The sequence below is a fragment of the Procambarus clarkii genome, chromosome 35, assembly GCF_040958095.1.
Source record: "Procambarus clarkii isolate CNS0578487 chromosome 35, FALCON_Pclarkii_2.0, whole genome shotgun sequence".
Classification (NCBI taxonomy): Eukaryota; Metazoa; Arthropoda; class Malacostraca; order Decapoda; family Cambaridae; genus Procambarus; species Procambarus clarkii.
Genome location: NC_091184.1, coordinates 28,582,544 through 28,609,338, shown reverse-complemented (window position 1 = coordinate 28,609,338; position 26,795 = coordinate 28,582,544). Strand labels below are relative to the sequence as shown.

The window sequence follows — 26,795 nt, the reverse complement described above, 5'->3', positions numbered from 1 at the left end:
ACACTATGGTTGTACCCTGTGGTTGTACACTATGGTTGTACCCTGTGGTTGTACCCTGTGGTTGTACCCTGTGGTTGTACACTATGGTTGTACCCTGTGGTTGTACACTATGGTTGTACCCTGTGGTTGTACCCTGTGGTTGTACCCTGTGGTTGTACACTATGGTTGTACCCTGTGGTTGTACCCTATGGTTGTACCCTGTGGTTGTACACTATGGTTGTACCCTGTGGTTGTACCCTGTGGTTGTACCCTGTGGTTGTACCCTGTGGTTGTACCCTGTGGTTGTACCCTGTGGTTGTACCCTGTGGTTGTACACTATGGTTGTACCCTGTGGTTGTACCCTGTGGTTGTACACTATGGTTGTACCCTGTGGTTGTACCCTGTGGTTGTACCCTGTGGTTGTACACTATGGTTGTACCCTGTGGTTGTACCCTATGGTTGTACCCTATGGTTGTACACTATGGTTGTACCCTGTGGTTGTACACTATGGTTGTACCCTGTGGTTGTACCCTATGGTTGTACCCTATGGTTGTACACTATGGTTGTACCCTATGGTTGTACACTATGGTTGTACCCTGTGGTTGTACACTATGGTTGTACCCTGTGGTTGTACCCTATGGTTGTACCCTATGGCTGTACCCTATGGTTGTACCCTGTGGTTGTACCCTGTGGTTGTACACTATGGTTGTACCCTGTGGTTGTACCCTATGGTTGTACCCTATGGTTGTACACTATGGTTGTACCCTGTGGTTGTACACTATGGTTGTACCCTGTGGTTGTACACTATGGTTGTACCCTGTGGTTGTACACTATGGTTGTACCCTATGGTTGTACACTATGGTTGTACCCTGTGGTTGTACACTATGGTTGTACCCTGTGGTTGTACACTATGGTTGTACCCTATGGTTGTACACTATGGTTGTACCCTGTGGTTGTACACTATGGTTGTACCCTATGGTTGTACACTATGGTTGTACCCTGTGGTTGTACACTATGGTTGTACCCTGTGGTTGTACACTATGGTTGTACCCTATGGTTGTACCCTATGGTTGTACACTATGGTTGTACCCTGTGGTTGTACACTATGGTTGTACCCTATGGTTGTACACTATGGTTGTACCCTGTGGTTGTACACTATGGTTGTACCCTGTGGTTGTACCCTGTGGTTGTACCCTGTGGTTGTACCCTGTGGTTGTACCCTGTGGTTGTACCCTATGGTTGTACACTATGGTTGTACCCTGTGGTTGTACCCTATGGTTGTACACTATGGTTGTACCCTGTGGTTGTACCCTATGGTTGTACCCTATGGTTGTACCCTGTGGTTGTACACTATGGTTGTACCCTGTGGTTGTACACTATGGTTGTACCCTGTGGTTGTACACTATGGTTGTACCCTGTGGTTGTACACTATGGTTGTACCCTGTGGTTGTACACTATGGTTGTACCCTGTGGTTGTACCCTATGGTTGTACCCTGTGGTTGTACACTATGGTTGTACCCTGTGGTTGTACACTATGGTTGTACCCTGTGGTTGTACCCTATGGTTGTACACTATGGTTGTACCCTGTGGTTGTACACTATGGTTGTACACTGTGGTTGTACACTGTGGTTGTACCCTGTGGTTGTACCCTGTGGTTGTACCCTATGGTTGTACCCTATGGTTGTACCCTGTGGTTGTACACTATGGTTGTACCCTGTGGTTGTACCCTGTGGTTGTACCCTATGGTTGTACCCTGTGGTTGTACCCTATGGTTGTACACTATGGTTGTACCCTGTGGTTGTACACTATGGTTGTACCCTGTGGTTGTACACTATGGTTGTACCCTGTGGTTGTACACTATGGTTGTACCCTGTGGTTGTACCCTGTGGTTGTACACTATGGTTGTACCCTGTGGTTGTACACTATGGTTGTACCCTGTGGTTGTACCCTATGGTTGTACACTATGGTTGTACCCTGTGGTTGTACACTATGGTTGTACACTATGGTTGTACACTATGGTTGTACCCTGTGGTTGTACACTATGGTTGTACCCTGTGGTTGTACCCTATGGTTGTACACTATGGTTGTACCCTGTGGTTGTACACTATGGTTGTACACTATGGTTGTACACTATGGTTGTACCCTGTGGTTGTACCCTATGGTTGTACACTATGGTTGTACCCTGTGGTTGTACCCTGTGGTTGTACCCTGTGGTTGTACCCTGTGGTTGTACCCTGTGGTTGTACCCTAGTATCCGCTTCTCGGGTCCTGGGGATCACGACAGTGTATGGTGCCAAATTTGGCACTGTGCCATTCTTGTTTGTTTAAGCCAGTCACAACCGTATCTTTTTGACAAGGCAAATCCCTATGACCACTGTGGGAGGAAGTGGACTCCTTGTGGCCACTGTGGGAGGAAGTGGACTCCTTGTGACCACTGTGGGAGGAAGTGGACTCCTTGTGGCCACTGTGGGAGGAAGTGGACTCCTTGTGACCACTGTGGGAGGAAGTGGACTCCTTGTGGCCACTGTGGGAGGAAGTGGACTCCTTGTGGCCACTGTGGGAGGAAGTGGACTCCTTGTGGCCACTGTGGGAGGAAGTGGACTCCTTGTGGCCACTGTGGGAGGAAGTGGACTCCTTGTGACCACTGTGGGAGGAAGTGGACTCCTTGTGGCCACTGTGGGAGGAAGTGGACTCCTTGTGGCCACTGTGGGAGGAAGTGGACTCCTTGTGGCCACTGTGGGAGGAAGTGGACTCCTTGTGGCCACTGTGGGAGGAAGTGGACTCCTTGTGACCACTGTGGGAGGAAGTGGACTCCTTGTGGCCACTGTGGGAGGAAGTGGACTCCTTGTGGCCACTGTGGGAGGAAGTGGACTCCTTGTGGCCACTGTGGGAGGAAGTGGACTCCTTGTGGCCACTGTGGGAGGAAATGGACTCCTTGTGGCCACTGTGGGAGGAAGTGGACTCCTTGTGGCCACTGTGGGAGGAAGTGGACTCCTTGTGGCCACTGTGGGAGGAAGTGGACTCCTTGTGACCACTGTGGGAGGAAGTGGACTCCTTGTGGCCACTGTGGGAGGAAGTGGACTCCTTGTGACCACTGTGGGAGGAAGTGGACTCCTTGTGACCACTGTGGGAGGAAGTGGACTCCTTGTGGCCACTGTGGGAGGAAGTGGACTCCTTGTGACCACTGTGGGAGGAAGTGGACTCCTTGTGGCCACTGTGGGAGGAAGTGGACTCCTTGTGACCACTGTGGGAGGAAGTGGACTCCTTGTGGCCACTGTGGGAGGAAGTGGACTCCTTGTGGCCACTGTGGGAGGAAGTGGACTCCTTGTGGCCACTGTGGGAGGAAGTGGACTCCTTGTGGCCACTGTGGGAGGAAGTGGACTCCTTGTGACCACTGTGGGAGGAAGTGGACTCCTTGTGGCCACTGTGGGAGGAAGTGGACTCCTTGTGACCACTGTGGGAGGAAGTGGACTCCTTGTGGCCACTGTGGGAGGAAGTGGACTCCTTGTGACCACTGTGGGAGGAAGTGGACTCCTTGTGGCCACTGTGGGAGGAAGTGGACTCCTTGTGGCCACTGTGGGAGGAAGTGGACCCTTCCTCCCACAGTGGGAGAGGAAGAAGAACGGGTGTTCTAGAGGGCACTGTACTCACCTAGTTGTGCTTGCGGGGGGGTTGAGCTCTGGCTCTTTGGTCCCGCCTCTCAGCTGTGTGGGGCAGGGATGCCAACAGCTTGCCAGAGTGGTGAAGCAGGAGAACAGCATTGGTGCTAACCTGGAACGTGGTGATACCAGTCGTCCTTGGCGGCCTGTACTGTTGCTCTCTCTTTCCCTACCTGTCTCCCTCTCTGTCTAATCCCTATGTCACCCTCTCTGTCTAATCCCTATGTCACCCTCTCTGTCTAATCCCTACGCCTCCCTCAGTCTTCCTGTCTGTATTACACACTCCTCCTTAGTGTAGTGGAGCTGTATTTGGTAATTTAAGTGCTCCTGGAATCTTGTATGCATCCAAGCTTTTTATCTATATTAAACTGGGGGCTCCCGCTACTGGTACTTTACATTTCTGTATGTGTATTGCTTTCCAGGAGTCAGGACCCGGGGCTGAGGGCATGTTGGTAATTTCTCTTTCAAAGTCTTCCGACTTCATGTTAAGATCAGTTATATTGGCTGTGGTTTTAATAATTCTGCGGTCGTTTGTATAGTGGGGGGGAGAGAGAGAGAGAGAGAGAGAGAGAGAGAGAGAGAGAGAGAGAGAGAGAGAGAGAGAGAGAGAGAGAGAGAGAGAGAGAGAGAGAGAGAGAGAGAGAGAGGGTGAGAGAGAGAGGGTGAGAGAGAGAGAGAGAGAGAGAGAGAGAGAGAGAGAGAGAGAGAGAGAGAGAGAGAGAGAGAGAGAGAGAGAGAGAGAGAGAGAGGGTGAGAGAGAGAGAGAGAGAGAGAGAGAGAGGGTGAGAGAGAGAGGGTGAGAGAGGGTGAGAGAGAGAGGGTGAGAGAGAGAGAGAGAGAGAGAGAGAGAGAGAGAGAGAGAGAGAGAGAGAGAGAGAGAGAGAGAGAGAGAGAGAGAGAGAGAGAGAGAGAGAGAGAGAGAGAGAGAGAGAGAGAGAGAGAGAGAGAGAGAGAGAGAGAGAGAGAGAGAGACGTATTCACACCATGATTCCAACCCGTCCTCATAAACAAAGACCATTCCAAACAGCCGCCAAGTCCCTCGTTTATGAATGAAAAACGGTTTACACATGACTCACCGACCCGTCCTCAGACCAAGTCCATTCCATCCAGCGGTCGACCCCAAAGACGCAGCCATAAATTTTAACATTGCTGTTCACTCTAAATAGGAATTTTCTCAAATATAAATTGATATTATTATACATTAACATACTGCACTTATTTAGACATAGATTAGGTTAGGTGTTTAGGTTCTGTTGGCGATTATTTGTATTTGTAGTGCGTGGGTGAAGCATTTACAGCGTTGTGGTTCGAACACAAGTCGTCAGTGAAGCACTTGTTCCGGAAGTGTTCGAACGTCAGCAGTTGTGAGTCGTGTGTAAACCGGTTTTCATTCATAAACAGCTGGGGTTTGGCGGGTGGATGGAATGGACTTTGAAATTTGTTTATCAGGACAGGCTGGAATCAGGGTGTGTGGGTACGTGAATCAGAGTATGGGGGGATCAGAGTGTGTGAGAGTACGTGAATCAGAGTATGGGGGGATCAGAGTGTGTGAGAGTACGTGAATCAGAGCATGGGGGGGATCAGGTGTGTGTGAGTACGTGAATCAGAGTATGGGGGAATCAGAGTATGAGGGAATCAAAGTGTGAGAGAGTACGTGAATCAGAGCATGGGGGGGGGATCAGGTGTGTGTGTGAGTACGTGAATCAGAGTATGGGAAATCAGAGTGTGTGTGAACTTGGGAATTAGCACACAAGCATGGCAATTAGCGTGTGGGCGTGGGACATTCCCGGTGTGGGCGTTGGAATCAACGCGTAGGCGTGCGACAACCCGCGTGTCGGGTATCGATCTGGGGCTGCAGGAGCGGACAAAGAGAAGGAAGGCCACGCCACTACCGACCAGCCAACCCACCCACCTGACCAGGTTGACATAACATAGTCTTACTTACTCGAGCCATGCACCACTCCAAGGAGTGCCGGACCAACCGGGCTGTGGTGGGTATGTGGGCCTGCGGGTCGCTCCAAGCAACAGCCTGGTGGACCAAACTCTCACAAGTCAAGCCTGGCCTCGGGCCGGGCTTGGGGAGTAGAAGAACTCCCAGAACCCCATCAACCAGGTAACCAGGTACCCACGACCTTTTTTGCCACCTTTGCAACACCCCCACTCACCCCCCATCCACTAAGAATCCCATTGACAATATACACGATCCTTCCCCTCTATCCACCTGGAGGGAGCCGGTCGGCCGAGCGGACAGCACGCTGGACTTGTGATCCTGTGGTCCTCGATCCCAGGCGCCGGCGAGAAACAATGGGCAGAGTTTCTTTTACCCTATGCCCCTGTTACCTAGCAGTAAAATAGGTACCTGGGTGTTAGTCAGCTGTCACGGGCTGCTTCCTGGGGGTGGAGGCCTGGTCGAGGACCGGGCCGCGGGGACACTAAAAAAAGCTCCGAAATCATCTCAAGATAACCTCAAGATAGAACCCTCCCTTGAGAGGGAATGTGAGCTTAGAACTTTGGGAACGTGAAAGTTCCAATGCTGGAAATCCCTGAAAAAAAACCCATGTATGACAGACAGACGCTTCCAAACCGTCCCGGAAACTTATCATAGCAACATTATACATTATACATCCCCTACATGTATATAATTATATATTTCCACGCGCATATAGTCATCTTCCTTCCTATATAATCTTCCATATCCGCTCACCCAGTCATCGACCCGTCCAAACACCTAAATCTCCCACCCAGAACCCCTCCAATCACCCACCTATAATCATTCTTCCAAATCTCCCACATAGAATCTGGCACCCAGGTCACTCTCCCACACAAATCCTCCACTCATTCATACATACACCCTGTCAACAAACCGGCCGGCCAGTCCCGCACGCATCATGGACCTCTCAGACGGAGTAACAACAGTGGTCATTTATAGTTGTGGTAACTGGAGGCTATGTTGTTGATACACAGGTGTAGTGTGGGGGCGGCGGCGTCTCCGTCGTCATGGCGACACTATGGGGACGTGCAGTGGAAAGAGTATATGAAGACCAGACCACACACTAGAAGATGAAGGGACGACGACGTTTCGGTCCGTCCTGGACCATTCTCAAGTCGATTGTGTAAATGAACTAACTGCTCGTCTCGTGTGGCTGGTTGGCTGGTCGGGTACGTGCTGGTTGACTGATTGTTTGACTAACAAGCTAGTTAATTACACTGTGAAATTAACAGGGTGACTGGCTAATTGGTAATTAAGCTGACTGAAGATATACCCATGGTATATCTATTTGGATTTTTCTTATCTCGTCGTAGTTTCCCTTTCAGTATGCCAGCTTTTCGTTCTCTGGTCCCTTCCTGGAGTACGTTATCCCTACCTCTACCAGACACTCAAACATCAATACACTGTCATCACTTATTCCCACGGGAGCTTCACAGTTGATTTCCCTAATGACTGAATGGTTCAGAGTCAACAGGTCAATACCAGGTCAGGTGTAGATGGGTCGTCGCTGCCTCTCCTTCTTGTGGGGTCCCCTGACATGCTGGCTTAAAATGTTTCTTGTTGAAACATCTGATAGTTTTGCTCTCCAAGTTTCTGCACTCCGCCTCTGGCTCTCTCTTCTCCCAGTCTATCTTTCCGTGGTTGAAGTCTCCCATGATAAGCAGATGCGATCGATTTCTACAGGCGACAGAGACTGCCCTTTCAATTATGGTATTAACTGCCATGTTGCTTCTTGGGTTTGTTGTTGTTGTTATAGATTCAGCTACTCGGAACAAGTTCCCAGTAGCACGGGCTATGGTGAGCCCGTAACTTACCCGGCCCAGGAGCGGGGCAAGTAGCACGGGCTATGGTGAGCCCGTAGTGGACTTACCTGGCACAGGAGCGGTGCTGGTTTCTTGAGTATAACCCCCGTGTTTATACAACAAAGCGGCGCCACCATTTGTTGGTTGATTGATAAGGATTAAGCCACCCAAGAGGTGGCACGGGCATGAATAGCCCGTAAACCATTTGTCAAAATATCCTCGGGGCTCCTGTTGTGTGAGAGGAGGAGCACCCGATGCTCCTCTGTTTCATTATTATTATTATTCTACCACAGACGTGGTCACGCAATTACAATGCTAACCAGCACATATACATTTTATTCAGTCCTCCATGAACAGGGTGAGAGATCTGTTAAACGTATAGTTCAGTGCAGGCGACGAGTCACAATAACGTGGCTAAATTATGTTGACCAGATCACACACTAGAAGGTGAAGGGACGACGACGTTTCGGTCCGTCCTGGACCATTCTTAAGTCAAGTCGAAACGTCGTCGTCCCTTCACCTTCTAGTGTGTGGTCTGGTCAATATAGTTCAGTGATTTATTGAACAATCGACCACAGAAGGTGATTGTAGTGCTTTTAATCTAACCTACATACAAAAATACACAGATTTCCTTTAGAATGTCTGAATGGAAACAAATGAAGAATGTGCACATAGTTTCTCTATATTCTGTTCTTTCTACGAAAACACCAAAATCTCACCAAAAAAACGTTTTGCTGCAACAATAAAAAATAGAAACGATAAATTCAAGCACATTCGTGTATTTAATACATTACTGTATCTAGGAATACAGTGGCACGGGCATGAATAGCCCGTATCTAGGAACACAGTGAGGGGCCAAAGGTATAAAGCATTGAATACATATACACCAAACACCTAATAGATTAAGCTTCGCCTTTGAATTCTATAAAGTATGTTTAAAGTTTTGTTCAGAGTTAGACGTGTGGCTCCATTGGTGAGATGGTGTGTAGCAGGTGTGGCTCTACAGGTGTGTGGTGGTGTGTTGCAGGTGTGGTGGTGTGTTGTAGGTGTGGATGTACAGGTGTGGTGGTGTGTTGCAGGTGTGGCTCTACAGCTGTGTGGTGGTGTAGCAGGTGTGGTGGTGTGTTGCAGGTGTGGCTCTACAGGTGTGGCTCTACAGGTGTGGTGGTGTAGCAGGTGTGGCTCCACAGGTGTGGTGGTGTATAGCAGGTGTGGCTCCATAGGTGAGATGGTGTGTTGCAGGTGTGGGTCTACAGGTGTGGTGGTGTGTTGCAGATATGGCTCCACTGTGATCCCCATCAAGGATAAATACAGAAGTCCTCGCTATGACCATAAAACACGCAAGTTCTCTGTTGCGTGTGTGTGTGTGTGTGTGTGTGTGTGTGTGTGTGTGTGTGTGTGTGTGTGTGTGTGTGTGTGTGTGGGGCCCTATAATCCCGCCTTCCAAACATTCTCAGAGTAATTCAGCGGTTCGTGTCTCACGCCTTTATCCATCCCATCCCATAATGATAGTACTTATAGTGACTATTTGGTGGATAGTACCAATATGTACTGATGGACTGCCAGTAAACCACTTTTTGTACTATTAATTTATACAGAGCCCTGAAAAAAATAAGGCTAAAAAACAAACCTAAATATTCAAAGGCATAGCATATGTATTACATTAGGCCTAAGAAGGCATGCAATAAGCCTATGAATACTTGGAGAGGTTGGGTTAAGTCATATATTTATGTTAATAAAAGTTTCAGGTCTGTCTAAATTCAATAACAGAAAAGGTCAACATTCTGGCCGTCCTTCACTACGTATGGATACTTTCCACCAAACAGTTACTATAGCTACTTTCACTTTAGGGTGCTGGCCTGAGTTTATCATATTTACATTAAAAGCTTTGAATGTAACGCAGCTTCGACGACTGCTGCGGCGAATCTATGGGGTCTATTGACAATTCTAACAATGAAAAAAGTTATTTCTGAAGTCTCTGTGACTCATTTCAAGAGTGGGTCTCACCTTCGCTATATATAGGGCTCGGAAAGCCCACTTTGTAGGGCTCGGAAATCCCCCTTTGTAGGGCCCAGAAAGGCCCTACAAGGGCCCTTTGTAGGGCCCGCAATTCTGAAGACATTTCTGTGAGGGGGTCTCGTTCTGGCATTGTCTCACTAGCCACAACGATTGATGATTGATGAGCTACCCATGAGGTGGTACGACGCTTAATTGCTTTCTATAAGGGAACAAGGGTGCATGATTGATTGATGAAGATTAAACCACCCAAAAGGTGGCACGGGCATGAATAGCCCGTAAGTGGTGGCCCTTTTGAGCCATTGCCAGTATCAAGAGCTGATACTGGAGATCTGTGGAGGTGCGACTGCACCCTGCGTGACGGGAGATGTCTCTCGTGAACAAGGGTGCATGATCTTCTCTTTAAGTACTCACAACACACACACGCGCGGGGCCCTGACGGCTGAGTGGACAGTGCTCGTGATTCGTAGTCCTAGGGTCCGGGAATTGATCGATCCCGGCGATGGCGGAAACAAATGGGACAGAGTTTTTTTTTACCCTGATGCTCCCTGTTCACCTAACAGTAAATAGGTACCTGGGAGTTAGACAGCTGTTACGGGCTGCTTCCTCTGTGTGTGTGTGTGTGTGTGTGTGTGTGTGTGTGTGTGTGTGTGTGTGTGTGTGTGTGTGTGTGTGTGTGTGTGTGTGTGTGTGTGTGTGCGTGTGCGTGTGCGTGTGCGTGCGTGTGCGATGCGTCATGCTCACACAGCCGTAACTGCAGGTCAATAAGTTCACAGAGTCGGCTGCGATCACATTACAACACAATGACCCGTATGAACATTCATGACCCCTGTGAACACTTGTAACCCGTATGAACAACCGTGTTCAACCATCAACACGCGCCGGAGACCACCAGACACCCCCCCCCCCAAGGTCACCCATACCAGGACATGATCCAGACATGAAAATACTCAAGCAAGTAGCTGAAAACAGACATGATGCTTATTGGACTGGGGTAGCGGCTTAACGAGAGGCCATGCATGGAAGCTGGACTCGTAGATGAGCCACAGGGATGAGAAGAGATCTTCGGTATAAGACCAGTATGGGACGAACCGGACGGGAAGACAGGGTTATCTTCCGTCTATAATCCTAGTGTTAAAGAGACAGCTGGAAAGACAGGGCCAAGGTGGAAACTCTGTCCAAACCAGAGTGGTGGGGAAGACCCCCAGAGTGGTGGGGGAGACCCCAGAGTGGTGGGGGAGACCCCAGAGTGATGGGGGAATAGGCTAAACTTGGGACAGAAAACAAAACTTTTGTTTACCTCCTAACAGCTGTTGGCGGCTTCTATCACTTTCTTCCTTCTTCGTGGCTCTTATTTCTTCTATCCTTTATCATGCTATTTCTCATTTCAATTTTTCCTTCCCCTCCTCCTCCTCCTCTCCTCTACAACCCTTTTTCTGCAATTACCCCCTTTCTCCTCTCTTTCTTTTCTCCTATCCACCTCTTTCGTCTGCTCTCCTATCCACCTCTTTCATCTCCTCTTCTATCCACCTCTTTCCTTTTCCTCTTTCCTATTTTTCCCTCCTGTTCATCTTGTTTTCTTTGTAATTTTCATGTTTTTTTCTCTTTTCTTTGACGCGTATTAAGACATTAACTACCACTTACAGCTGTCATTGCCCTCATCTGCTATAGTGAGGGTGTTGATAGGTTGGTTATGTCAAGGCTTCAACAATGTTGGGTATGCTAATGGTGAGCATCATAATACCCTGATAGTGAGAGGTAATGAGGGTGACATGGGAGGTGATAATTTCCATGCCACAATCATGTCTTTCTCACTATCAGGATATTATGGTGTTCATCATCAATAATTTACTACACCAACACCATCCGCAGCATCATCACAACTATCGTTGTCATTATCATCACTATCGCTATCATCACCATCGCTATCATCACTATCGCCATCATCATCCCTCGGCTATCATCATCAGGATACGAAACACAGGATGGTGGTGTGCTGTGGTGGGTGATGGAGGACGCAGGATGAACAACCTCTTGACCAGTGATGCATGAGGCACTGAATGCCAATCACAGGATAGCAATTGGTAGAATAACATCCGAGATATATACCAGTCACATATGGCACTGTGCCTAAAAAAAGAACAATTGGTACGAATGAACAACCAGAACAACCGGTCTCAACTGCCGACTGGACAAATATTGCAAAGCCAATGTAATATTCTTTGACAAGTGGGACAATTTTGATATTAAATGTTGTATATGTGCAAAGGGATTGCAACCTCTGTCAATTATGGGGGTGGCAGCCTTCGCTAGTGCAATTGATGGGGCTGGGGGGAGGAGGGAGGGTTTAAACTACTGAACCATAGTGGTTTGTGAATGTGTACTGACAGGTGGAGGGCTGGGGGGGGGGTACTTGAGTAACAGAGGTAACAGAGGACCCAGACATCAACATAATATAGTCATGCAACAGAGGACCCAGACATCAACATAACATAGAGCCATATAACAGAGGACCCAGACATCAACATAACATAGAGCCATACAACAGAGGACCCAGACATCAACATAACATAGAGCCATACAACAGAGAACACAGACATCAACACACAACACCACCAGAGAGAGATATAGCACAAAGAGCAAAAGTACTATAAGTACAATGCATGACTTAGTTGCACTTTTGAGTACTGAAACACGTTCCTAACTGTAAGGCTTCAACTCCTAAACCTTAAGATATGACAGCTGAACTAACAGACAAACACGGCCGAAAAACTGAATACGTGGCCGTATTCAGTTTTTTTTGGCCGTGTTTGGCTGACACGGCCAAAACTGAATACGAAAATTGTCTAGACCGGGATTCATCATGGGAACGTGAAGTACTCACTGACGAAACCTCTCCATCTTTCCTCAATCATGGCGGCTATGTTTACATTTATTAAAGTTCATGAACAAGGACGTTGTCTACGACAATAATAACCTTGAATTTCGAAGTTTGTAAACTATTTAATAATAATAAAGTCATGACTGTGAAAAGATAAACGGGTTTTACAGGTTCTAAGCTAAGTGAATCAATGTAAAAAATATCTTGAATAAGGCTATATGATACTAGGATTCACTATGGAAATATTTGTAATTTTGTAGCCTCTCCTTTCCCTATCCCCGTGCAGCGCTCTTTCTCCCCCCCATCCATCCCACATTCCGTCCATTTCCCCCATTTCCCCATCCCATGGGGATGGGATCCCCATGGGATGGGGGGGATCCCCCATTCCCCCAGGTGGAGGCACGTGACTAGGCTTCCAGCGTGGCGCCTCTGGAGTACTGGTGGGACAAAAACATGACAAGCACCTCTTGGGGCGAGAGAGAGATATCTGTGAGAATGTCAGCAGGTTAAGGCCGCCCGCGCTACACCCATAGTGAATGTCTGATCTCTACCGCTTCTACACCACCAACTCACTTGTCAAAGTTGAGACAAGGCTCAGGAAATGACCCGTGACTGCGACCCTTCGACGTGTTTGGCGACTTGCCGCAAGAACAGTTCCAGGGAGGTCAGGCTGGAAGCCTGAATTACAAAAAGGTTTAAAATGTATTCTTGAAACAGCCGGTAATGGCAGACCTTCAACTTTTCTCACGCACAAAAACGCTTCTGATACTGAGAGTAAGGAAGGGTTCTTACTTCCTCAGGCGGGGTGGAAACTCCCAAGTCACGGAGCTAATGGTTCTCCTTTTATGTATATATGGATTGAAATATTCACCTGGAGCAAAGGAGGATTTGCGGGCTACTCATTCCACTTGGTTACTCTACCCACCATGAGAGTAAGGACAAGACCAGAACCTAACGATGCCAACACAGAAGACACTGTTCAACATAACAGGCCAATTACACCTGATTAATCTTTGTATGTAGATAGGAGCTGCCTCGTATGGGCCAATAGGCCTTCTGCAGTTACCTTTATTCTTATGTTCTTATATTAAAACACCGTTGGTCCGGGCTTGTAGGTGGTTGGGTGACCGCGCGTGGAGCCTACATAGCCCTAGGCTACGGGACCCTGAAAATACCTAACAGGGTTTCTGGCGTCAACGACGGGACATCAAGTGGCGTCGTTGGGGTGAGGTTAACTCCGGGCGGCGCTGAACGACCTCCACACACAATGCAACCCGTTCTAGCACTTTCGTATAGTCAATATTGACTTATTAAATACGTGCATATGTGACATAATTAACATACTACTTTACCTTGAAAAGCTTCATAGAAAACACCGACCTTACCTAACCTTCTTAGTATGTTAAGATAAGCATCTTATTGCTTCGTAATTACAATTATTACTTAACCTATTATAGGTATAGGTTAATAGGTATACGTATACCTATTATAGGTATAGGTTAATAGGTATACGTATACCTATTATAGGTATAGGTTAAGTAATAATTGTAATTACGAAGCAATAAGATGCTTATCTTAACATACTAAGAAGGTTAGGTAAGGTCGGTGTTTTCTATGAAGCTTTTCAAGGTAAACTAGTATGTTTAGTATGTCACATATGCACGTATTTAATAAGTCAATATTGACTATACGAAAGTGCGAGAACGGGTTGCAAAATGTGCTTTAAATTCAAATTCAAAATCTTCACTCTAACAGTTGTGTACATTTATAGTGGAGCTCGTTTACATTGACCTTGTTCAGCAGCTTCGGAAGACCAGCTGTTCAGCAGGTAATTACTCTCTCAGAACAAAGGCGCTTCCTGCTAAAGTTATGCAAGACGACTTTGCAACTGTTGTATATGAAATAATGAAAACCTTTGAGAAGAGGACAGGAACGATTGGGCACGTTTCCTAGCAGTCAACTGGTGCCCCTGAAGTTGGCCCAAGTGTTGTGTGGGGGGTTGCCTCCTTGGAAAAGTCAGTATAGTTGACCTGAGGGATGTCGATAACCCTAATGGGAGTTATATAGAAGGGACTGCTAACCACACGCTGGCTACTAGACCACGGAGACCCCACAAGCACCACACCCCAGAGGTCCTGCACCACCTTAGTTGTAGTGTAGTTAACTTCTACTAAAGTGTCCCACGGTAATTCGATGATTAACATTCCAGAGTACCAAAAGATACCATCTACTCCCACGTAGGCTCGGTAATACCTCTCCTTTGTGTTGCTGGTACCAACTAGGGCGGGCTTAGTGACTAGAGAGCGTTGAGAGTAGGCCTATCCCGGGTATCAGTTCACTTAAATCACATAAGCCTAGTCTAGTTTTTTTCATATTACCAGAGATTGTGTGGTTGCATGACCCAGCAACATTTAATATGATGGAAGGCAAAGGTAAATGTTTAGATCTTTCCCTCATTCCTCACTCCATTCCTCATCCACACTCCTCTCATTCCTCACTCCCTTCCTCATCCACTCTCATGGACCTCGGGGACCAAAGAGCCAAAGCTCAACCCCCGCAAGCACAACTAGGTGAGTACACTCCTGCTAGTTCGCAAAACTACAATATATTATTTATTTATTCAAAGTAACATCATAACACGCAATCATTGTAATTGTATATTGTATAATCTAAATTTAGAGTAATGACACAGATACTGATTACGTAAATGTACACGAGTAACCCCTTCGATTTGTAGAGGTCGCGCGGGAAAAATCTATTTCAGTTAATGTCATTGGTTCACACCGGCGACGTCACTTCCGACTTTCCTGTGATTGGTTCACACCAGCGACGTCACTTCCGACTTTCCTGTGATTGGTTCACACCCGCGACGTCACTTCCGACTTTCCTGTGATTGGTTCACACCGGCGACGTCACTTCCGACTTTCCTGTGATTGGTTCACGCCCGCGGCGTCACTTCCGACTTTCCTGTGATTGGTTCACACCGGCGACGTCACTTCCGACTTTCCTGTGATTGGTTCACACCCACGACGCCACTTCCTACTTTCCTGTGATTGGTTCACACCGGCGACGTCACTTTCGACTTTCCTGTGATTGGTTCACGCCCGCGGCGTCACTTCCGACTTTCCTGTGATTGGTTCACACCGGCGACGTCACTTCCGACTTTCCTGTGATTGGTTCACACCCACGACGCCACTTCCTACTTTCCTGTGATTGGTTCACACCGGCGACGTCACTTTCGACTTTCCTGTGATTGGTTCACGCCCGCGGCGTCACTTCCGACTTTCCTGTGATTGGTTCACACCCGCGACATCACTTCCGACTTTCCTGTGATTGGTTCACGCCCGCGACGTCACTTCCGACTTTCCTGTGATTCGTTCACGCCCGCGACGTCACTTCCGACTTTCCTGTGATTGGTTCACACCGGCGACGTCACTTCCGACAATGCTGTGATTGGTTCACACCCGCGACGTCACTTCCGACTTTCCTGTGATTGGTTATTTCGACTTTCATGGTTAATTATGGTTGAGCTTAAAATTTTAGCGATCTTTATTCATATTTTTAACACAGGTATGTTAATTGACCTCTGTTGCTATACGTAGCAGGCCTATGTATACGATTTGATTGACTGAAATTAAAGTATTTTATACGTTAAAAAGACGACTTTATATAATTAGTTAGTGTCACCTTTCTGCAACCAAATAAAAACGTTTTAGGTTTGCTGGGATATCATCTAGCAGACCTAGATCATCTAGAATGATCTAGCAGACCTAGATCATCTAGAATGATCTAGCAGACCTAGATCATCTAGAATGATCTAGCAGACCTAGATCATCTAGAATGATCTAGCAGACCTAGATCATCTAGAATGATCTAGCATGACTAGATCATCTAGAATGATCTAGCAGACCTAGATCATCTAGAATGATCTAGCAGACCTAGATCATCTAGAATGATCTAGCATGACTAGATCATCTAGAATGATCTAGCATGACTAGATCATCTAGAATGATCTAGCAGGACTAGATCATCTAGAATGATCTAGCAGGACTAGATCATCTAGAATGGTCTAGCAGGACTAGATCATTCCCTTCATTTCTCATACTAATTTTCTCTGAGACACGTCCGGCCAATCATATTACAACCAGGTGCTCAATTACTGCAGGGTGAACAGGAGCGAAAAGTTTACGATCGTTGTCCAATTCGTCCCTCCCTCCCTTCCTGCCTGGGGCTCGAACCTGGGCGTAATCGTTGGCAATGCGTGGGGCGAGGGTGGTACCACACAACCACCTCCAACCACTCTCTTGAATCAACCAGGAGACCAACTCCACAACAATTTTAACGTACAACTACCGAACACCATCTCTCTTGACCACAACCAGCACCCACAAGCTCAACCACCAGCAACTTCAACACCACCACCACAACAGCCTCACCCACCACCACAACAGCCTCACCCACCACCACAACAGCCTCACCCACCACCACAACAGCCTCACCAACCACCACAATAGCCTCACCCACCACCACAATAGCCTCACCCACCACCACAACAGCCTCACCCACCACCACAACAGCCTCACCCACCACCACAACACCCTCACCAACCACCACAATAGCCTCACCCACCACCACAAAAGCCTCACCCACCACCACAATAGCCTCACCCACCACCACAATAGCGTCACCCACCACCACAAAACACTCACCCACCACCACAAAACACTCACCCACCACCACAATAGCCTCACCCACCACCACAATAGCCTCACCCACCACCACAAAACACTCACCCACCACCACAAAACACTCACCCACCACCACAATAGCCTCACCCACCACCACAATAGCCTCACCCACCACCACAACACCCTCACCAACCACCACAATAGCCTCACCCACCACCACAACACCCTCACCCACCACCACAACACCCTCACCCACCACCACAACAGCCTCACCCACCACCACAACACCCTCACCCACCACCACAAAACCCTCACCCACCACTACAATAGCCTCACCCACCACCACAAAACCCTCACCCACCACCACAACAGCCTCACCCACCACCACAATAGCCTCACCCACCACCACAATAGCCTCACCCACCACCACAACAGCCTCACCCACCACCACAAAAGCCTCACCCACCACCACAAAAGCCTCACCCACCACCACAACAGCCTCACCCACCACCACCACAACAGCCTCACCCACCACCACAACAGCCTCACCCACCACCACAAAAGCCTCACCCACCACCACAACAGCCTCACCCACCACCACAACAGCCTCACCCACCACCACAACAGCCTCACCCACCACCACAAAAGCCTCACCCACCACCACAAAAGCCTCACCCACCACCACCACAACAGCCTCACCCACCACCACAAAAGCCTCACCCACCACCACAAAAGCCTCACCCACCACCACCACAACAGCCTCACCCACCACCACCACAACAGCCTCACCCACCACCAGAAAAGCCTCACCCACCACCACAACAGCCTCACCCACCACCACCACAACAGCCTCACCCACCACCACAACAGCCTCACCCACCACCACAAAAGCCTCACCCACCACCACAAAAGCCTCACCCACCACCACCACAACAGCCTCACCCACCACCACAAAAGCCTCACCCACCACCACAAAAGCCTCACCCACCACCACCACAACAGCCTCACCCACCACCACCACAACAGCCTCACCCACCACCACAAAAGCCTCACCCACCACCACAACAGCCTCACCCACCACCACCACAACAGCCTCACCCACCACCACAAAAGCCTCACCCACCACCACAAAAGCCTCACCCACCACCACAACAGCCTCACCCACCACCACCACAACAGCCTCACCCACCACCACAAAAGCCTCACCCACCACCACAAAAGCCTCACCCACCACCACCACAACAGCCTCACCCACCACCACAAAAGCCTCACCCACCACCACAACAGCCTCACCCACCACCACCACAACAGCCTCACCCACCACCACAATAGCCTCACCCACCACCACAATAGCCTCACCCACCACCACAACAGCCTCACCCACCACCACAACAGCCTCACCCACCACCACAACAGCCTCACCCACCACCACAACAGCCTCACCCACCACCACAACAGCCTCACCCACCACCACAACAGCCTCACCCACCACCACAACAGCCTCACCCACCACCACAAAACCCTCACCCACCACCACAACAGCCTCACCCACCACCACAACACCCTCACCCACCACCACAACACCCTCACCCACCACCACAACAGCCTCACCCACCACCACAACAGCCTCACCCACCACCACAACAGCCTCACCCACCACCACAACAGCCTCACCCACCACCACAACAGCCTCACCCACCACCACAACACCCTCACCCACCACCACAACAGCCTCACCCACCACCACAACACCCTCACCCACCACCACAACAGCCTCACCCACCACCACAACAGCCTCACCCACCACCACAACAGCCTCACCCACCACCACAACAGCCTCACCCACCACCACAACAGCCTCACCCACCACCACAACACCCTCACCCACCACCACAACAGCCTCACCCACCACCACAACACCCTCACCCACCACCACAACAGCCTCACCCACCACCACAACACCCTCACCCACCACCACAAAACCCTCACCCACCACCACAACAGCCTCACCCACCACCACAACACCCTCACCCACCACCACAACACCCTCACCCACCACCACAATAGCCTCACCCACCACCACAACAGCCTCACCCACCACCACAATAGCCTCACCCACCACCACAACAGCCTCACCCACCACCACAACAGCCTCACCCACCACCACAACAGCCTCACCCACCACCACAACAGCCTCACCCACCACCACAATAGCCTCACCCACCACCACAACAGCCTCACCCACCACCACAACAGCCTCACCCACCACCACAACAGCCTCACCCACCACCACAACACCCTCACCCACCACCACAACACCCTCACCCACCACCACAATAGCCTCACCCACCACCACAACAGCCTCACCCACCACCACAATAGCCTCACCCACCACCACAACAGCCTCACCCACCACCACAACAGCCTCACCCACCACCACAACAGCCTCACCCACCACCACAACAGCCTCACCCACCACCACAACAGCCTCACCCACCACCACAACAGCCTCACCCACCACCACAACAGCCTCACCCACCACCACAACAGCCTCACCCACCACCACAATAGCCTCACCCACCACCACAACAGCCTCACCCACCACCACAACAGCCTCACCCACCACCACAACAGCCTCACCCACCACCACAACAGCCTCACCCACCACCACAATAGCCTCACCCACCACCACAACAGCCTCACCCACCACCACAACAGCCTCACCCACCACCACAACAGCCTCACCCACCACCACAACACCCTCACCCACCACCACAACAGCCTCACCCACCACCACAACAGCCTCACCCACCACCACAATAGCCTCACCACAATTCACTCACCACATTACTCTTACAAAAACGCACAATAATAATAAAAAAAACCTCACGTCTCTGCCACTGTTGCCAAAGGCGGCATCTTACCCAACCAATATTTCCGTAAGTTTGCAGCAAACAAGAAAAATCCTGCTCTTCAATATTTGCTATACTACCAGCTATATTTTTCCCCTAGTTGCAAATTGCACGGCGACAGCAAGGCATCGTTGTTTGCAACATTCTTGATGAATGTTCAATCTCATTTTAACGTTACAATATCAGCCATATTAATCTGATATTAACGTTACAATATCAGCCATATTAATCTGATATTAACGTTACAATATCAGGCACATTAATCTGATATTAACGTTACAATATCAGGCACATTAATCTGATATTAACGTTACAATATCAGGCACATTAATCTGATATTAACGTTACAATATCAGGCACATTAATCTGATATTAACGTTACAATATCAGGCACATTAATCTGATATTAACGTTACAATATCAGCAACATTAATCTGATATTAACGTTACAATATCAGCAACATTAATCTGATATTAACGTTACAATATCAGCAACATTAATCTGATATTAACGTTACAATATCAGCAACATTAATCTGATATTAACGTTACAATATCAGCCATATTAATCTGATATTAACGTTACAATATCAGCCATATTAATCTGCTATTAACGTTACAATATCAGCCATATTAATCTGATATTAACGTTACAATATCAGCAACATTAATCTGATATTAACGTTACAATATCAGCCATATTAATCTGATATTAACGTTACAATATCAGCCATATTAATCTGATATTAACGTTACAATATCAGCAATGTTAATCTGATATTAACGTTACAATATCAGCAATGTTGCGTTTCTAACATTCCTGAAGCCTGTTTCATCTAATTTGACAGCGTTACCTGTTACCTTTTTCAAATATTTTAAATATTTTAATAAATATTAAAACTATTTTTAATATAGTTTTAATGTTTGTAATTTTATTTATTTACTGAATGTATATTTTAGAGCGGGTGTTGTTCGTTGATTTTATTTTATGATTATAAGTATTGATTATTATTCAATAATTATTAGAGTTTCGGTTGTAAACGAGTTTAAAGAAAGGTTTTCGGCCGTTTAAAGACAAACGTTTTCTGTCGTTGAAAGTACAAACATCGTTATCGGTCCCCGCAATATACCGTCAAACGTTTCAGGGATGCATAAAGCGTTATATTCAAGAACATGTAACAAAAAAAAATTTGATCGATAAATATGTTGTGTGCCTGAAAGTTTTTCTTTCCAGATTGTAGCGTGAACATGAAAGTGCAATGTTCTGCGTGAACACATTATACGGAATGTGGAAAATGGTTCTGCAAGGTTTGTGGAGAATGTTTTGTTTTAATATTTCGACAACTACCCTCCCCTTGCCCCGCCCCCCCCCACCCCCTTCCCACACACACACACACACACACACACACACACACACACACACACACACACACACAAACACAGACAGGACGGGACCAAAGAGCCAAAGCTCAACGTCCGCAAGCACAATTAGGTGAGTAGGTGAGTACACACACACACACACACACACATGCGGCATACTCAACGTATGGTTCGTCGTATATATATAATCATCTAACCTAACCTAGTCTAAATTTACATAAATTTATAATATATAATAATATTAACTTATATATAAGATAAAATATATTTTAATACACAGTATGTTAACATTGATGAGTGCGTCTTGAGGGAACAGCCGAACGCATTAAATATTTAAGGCATTAAATATTTTACATTCGTAAACAGGGGGATTGGCGGTGAATTAACGAGAATTCGGCCATTGTTGATGAACACGGGTTGAGAAAAAGAGTACTGGGAAGACGGGACACCACGAGCGTAGCTCTCATCCTGTAACTACACTAAGTACTTACACACACGATAACTATAGAGGGAGCAAGAAGGCCCCTGAATATTCTTAAAGTCAAGACGCCTCTGAAATAGAAATTAAAAGTGGCACAAGACTGGGCCGCGAGGGCCAGAACAACCGTGGACATCTTCAAGAGAAAACTAGATTGTTTCCTCCAAAGAGTGCCGGATCAACTGGGCTGTAGTATGTGGGCCTGCGGGGACGCTCCAAGCAACAGCCTGGTGGACCAAACTCTCACAAGTCAAGCCTGGCCTCGGGCCGGGCTTGGGGAGTAGAAGAACTTCCAGAACCCCATCAACCAGGTATCAACCAGGAGACGCTAAGCCCCGAAATCATCTCAAGATAACCTCAAGAAGAGTCATAGCCACTGGTGGTCGAATGGGAAGACTTAGACAAGGTAGCAGAAGGCACTCAATTCCCCCCCCCCCCCACAGCCTCAAAAGATGAGACAATGAAGGTCGTAGATTATCACATTATACACCCGGCAGCCGTACAAACCGGCGGCTCTCGGGAACTGCAGTTCGACCCCTGCAGACACTAGCAGGCGAGTACCCATAGGTTGGGGTAAATCGTCCACAAGACGGTTCCCCAACGCTCGTTTTACGACTGTTCAAACCGTCAATATCGTTTTTTTAGGATGCATTACCTAGCTTAGAACCGTGTAGGCTGGGATGGTAAGGTTGGGTAGATTTCAAAAATCCGTTGGCGAACCGTTATATAAAAATTCTATAAAAACTGTCAGCAAGAATATTGTCCGTGATACCATGTACGTTAACTATGTATTTGCCCGAAACGCTGTGCGTATTAGTGACTTTAGGTATTGTATGTACTAGCTCTATCTATAAATCCAACATTATACTTGTAACTCATCTTCTATGTAAGCTCTATCTATAAATCCAACATTATGCTTGTAACTCATGTATGTACTTTTGCCTGAATAAACATTTGAATTTAAAATTTTGAATTTACCGCCAAGGCCGCGCCCTCTGGTGACGGCCCTTAAGAACAACAAACACTCGTTGCCTCTACAGGAGCGGGGCAAAGATAATATTTGTACAGCTTTAAATATATCCAAAGTGATGCGTGTGTGTTCTTACCAAACAGTTCTTATCTATCACAAGATAACAGAACTCAGCTTCTGGGCCCCGCCTCCCTACTGGCGGGGGGGCTTCTGTAATGAACTTCCCTTTATTTTTGTTGTAATATCACCCATCCTCGACTCAAGTCCATTACATCCAGCGGTCAACCCCACAGACGCATTCATAAATTTTAACATGCTGTTCATTCAAACGGGAATTTTCTCAGGTATAAATTAATATTATAATTTATTAGCATATTGTGTATATATAGGCATAGGTTAGGTTAGGTTAGGTGTTTAGGTTCTGTTGGCGATTATCTGTATTTGTAGTACGTGGGTGAAGCATTTATAGCGTTGTGGTTCGAACAAAATTCGTCAGTGAAGCACTTGTTCCGGATATGTTCGAACGTCAGCAGTTGTGAGTCGTGTGTAAACCGCTTTTCATTCATAAACAGGGGGTTTGGCGGGTGCATGGAATCACTTTTGGATCTTTGTTTGGAGGACGGGCTGTGTAATATATATCTTTAAACCCGCAGTTGGCTCATAATAGAAAAACAAAACCTGGGTTCGATTCCATCGTAGGACGGAGATATTTGAGTACGTTTCCTTACACCTGATGCTTCTCTTCACCTACCAGTAAACATGCAGTTGAGAAATAGGCAATGATGGTTGCCTCCTACGGAAGGTCATTCATCGACGTTAGGAAACGTGGATCTAAACACTCCTAAAGCAACGGTTCTATTCATGCAGGTCGGCGTTCAATCCCCGACCGTCCACTAAGTGGTTGGACACCATTCCTTTCCCCCGTCCCATCCCAGATCCTTATCCTGACCCCTTCCCAGTGCTATATAGACGTAATGGCTTAGCACTTTCCCCCCCTGGATAGTTTCCTTTCTAACCCTCCTTGACCTTCGACAGTAAGGAACCGCAAGATCCTGAAGACAGCTTTCTTTACCACCGTAGATTACGTCGTTGATGGAGCTGTGAGCGTCTTAAGTGATCAGTTCCGTGCCGCCTAAACTACCAGTTCCCACTGCCTAATCCCACCACAAACATAACAGTCTTGATTGACACTTCGTTGTGGGAATGTTATGAAAGTTGTGTTTACATTTTGAGAAACACGAATGAGTCTTAAGTCAACGTGGGAAGGAAATAATGACTTGTCGAAAAGCAATGACGTCTCTTTTGTGAAGCATGAGGGGCCAGGCTCTTTTGTTCTGAAGCTCTTTAGTGCTGGAGCTGTTTTGTTCTGAAGATGTTTTGTTCTGAAGCTGTTTTGTTCTGAAGCTGTTTTGTTCTGAAGCTGTTATGTTCTGAAGCTGTTTTGTTCTGAAGCTGTTTTGTTCTGAAGCTGTTTTGTTCTGAAGCTGTTTTGTTCTGTCGCAGTTTTGTTCTGAAGCTGTTTTGTTCTGAAGCTGTTATGTTCTGAAGCTGTTATGTTCTGAAGCTGTTTTGTTCTGAAGCTGTTTTGTTCTGAAGCTGTTTTGTTCTGAAGCTGTTTTGTTCTGTCGCAGTTTTGTTCTGAAGCTGTTTTGTTCTGAAGCTGTTTTGTTCTAAAGCAGTTTAGTTCTGAAGCTGTTTTGTTCTTAAGCCGTTTTGTTCTTAATTAAGCCGTTTAGTTCTTAAGCCGTTTAGTTCTTAAGCCGTTTAGTTCTGAAGCTGTTTTGTTCTGAAGCTGTTTTGTTCTGAAGCTGTTTTGTTCTGAAGCTGTTTTGTTCTGAAGCTGTTTTGTTCTGAAGCTGTTTTGTTCTGAAGCCGTTTTGTTCTGAAGCCGTTTTGTTCTGAAGCTGTTTTGTTCTGAAGCTGTTTTGTTCTGAAGCCGTTTAGTTCTGAAGCCGTTTTGTTCTGAAGCTGTTTTGTTCTGAAGCTGTTTTGTTTTTAAGCTGTTTTGTTCTGAAGCTGTTTTGTTCTGAAGCTGTTTTGTTCTGAAGCTGTTTTGTTCTGCAGCTGTTTTGTTCTGAAGCTCTTTGGTTCTGAAGCAGTTCTGTTTCTGACGCTGTTTTGTCCTGAGGGTTGAGTTGTCTTGGGACAGTTTTGAATCCTCTGGTCCTAATACTCTCGTTAGAATTACGAGACGAATAATTGTCAAAATATATATCTACATTATATCCAAAATATAATTTTGAGATATAATGAAACAATTATATATAATGAAACCACAATGAACGACACGAAGCCAACTATTCCAACTCTACCATCAAGAGTAGAATGGAGAGAGAGAGAGAGAGAGAGAGAGAGAGAGAGAGAGGAGAGAGAGACAGAGAGAGAGAGAGAGAGAGAGAGAGAGAGAGAGAGAGAGAGAGGAGAGAGAGAGAGAGAGAGAGAGAGAGAGAGAGAGAGAGAGAGAGAGAGTTAATGAGGGAGAGGGGAGTAAAGAGGGGAGAGAAATGGAGGCAAGTACATACGTGAGACAGTGCCCCGTCCAGCAGCGCCGAACTGTAATTTGCGGGAGCTGGGGATTTTTCTAGGGTATCACCTGAGGGATGAGGGTCTACATGGGCCAGGTAGAAGGAAGGTGGCCATTGCCAGATGGGTGTAAAAAAAAAAAGCTGACATTGTTTTGCAACACCGCACTTTCATTCATACATACATAAAATACATTCATGCATATACGTACATACGTCTGATTGACCATCTTATTACTAAAGGATAAGATATCTGAAATTCATACACTGTATCCACATTTCGCTTCCAGTAGATAAATGACATGAGATTAAGAAACAAGTAGTGTATTGGGAAGACTAATAATAACAAACAGAACAAATCCACAAGGGCCGTGACGAGGATTCGAACCTGCGTCCGGGAGCATCCCAGACACTGCCTTAATCGACTGAGCTACGACAGGGTAAAATCCCTTGTGGATTTATTCATTTGATGCATCACGTTAGTGTGATCTCTGTGTGTAACAAACAGAAGCTCTCATATGACCCTGTAATATATCCATTGCCCAAACAGTTATGTATTAGTGAAAGGACCTATCATTAACGTATAATGATTAACTGTAAATACATAGCTATTGAACTGGAACATTTTCTGTAACTAGCTGACAGTCTAATTATAAAGGTGTGAAGGATAGATGTAATTGTTAATGTAATAATCTCTGTTGAGGTCTGATGGAGACTTTTTGTGCACTCTATAATACTTTTTTGCGCTACCGCTCGCAGGATGTGTATGGGGTGCACAATAAGCGGCCTCTGGTGGCAACAATTAATCCAATGGCTGAGAATACTCTAGTGTTGAGGCTTCTCTGACCCTGAGGATCCTCTAAGATGAGGATCAGGATCCTCTAATGCTGAGGATCCTCTAAGATGAGGATCAGGATCCTCTAATGCTGAGGATCCTCTAAGATGAGGATCAGGATCCTCTAATGCTGAGGATCCTCTAAGATGAGGATCCTTTTCAGTTTGGGAAGTGTGCAGGTGAAGATGTTGCTCACGTTGCACAGCAACTCGTCAATAAGGTGCCGTCACAACCCCGGCCTAGCTCCTACTTCCCTCCATATGATTACCCATCTTTATTGACTAAAAAATTCTCTCTGTCTCCTTCCATCTTCACGAACTTCTTTCCTTCCTCTGGTGTAGTGTTTCACTCTCTCCTACCTGCAATCCGTCCCTCCCTTCCTACGTCTATATACGCAACATCACCCTAACCCTCTCTCCATCTAGACATTTCCTCTCCATCCCCATACGAACATTTCGTCGTCCCTTAGCATTATGGTGACAGCAGTAGCCTAATAATCATTGCCCACATCTTCCCTCTCTTTTAAATGTTTCTACTACACGAATTCCTTCTCTCACGACCTCCGCCATCATGGTATAGAGCTTGTAAGCCCTTCGCAATGGCCACAAGTACGCGCTTGTCAGCTCCATAGACCCAGCACTAAGGTCGATTCACTTAAAACGGAGGACGACGCAGTTCGGGTT

At 47.1% G+C, this 26,795-nt stretch overlaps 2 protein-coding genes across 3 annotated transcripts in view; both read right to left on the bottom strand.

Annotated features, from left to right (window-relative positions):
• LOC123768461 (alpha-1,6-mannosyl-glycoprotein 4-beta-N-acetylglucosaminyltransferase) overlaps positions 1-26,795 on the bottom strand; it is a 63,940-nt gene that overhangs the window by 30,791 nt on the left and 6,354 nt on the right. The gene's annotated exons all lie outside the window — the stretch shown is intronic.
• On the bottom strand, positions 2,227-26,681 carry LOC138371168 (filaggrin-2-like). Its single transcript, XM_069336003.1, has 3 exons — positions 26,670-26,681; positions 26,125-26,303; positions 2,227-3,523 (listed from the first exon to the last, which is right to left on the bottom strand). Exons 1-3 carry the CDS (start codon positions 26,679-26,681, stop codon positions 2,227-2,229), a joined length of 1,488 nt encoding a protein of 495 aa, XP_069192104.1.

What these genes read in the sequence shown, in the direction of transcription:
- LOC138371168 (XM_069336003.1), bottom strand. An exon ending in CATCTTAGAGGATCCTCAGG is followed by an intron (nt 3,524 to 26,124) that starts GTCAGAGAAGCC and finishes TTCCTCCCACAG; the next exon opens with TGGCCACAAGGAGTCCACTT.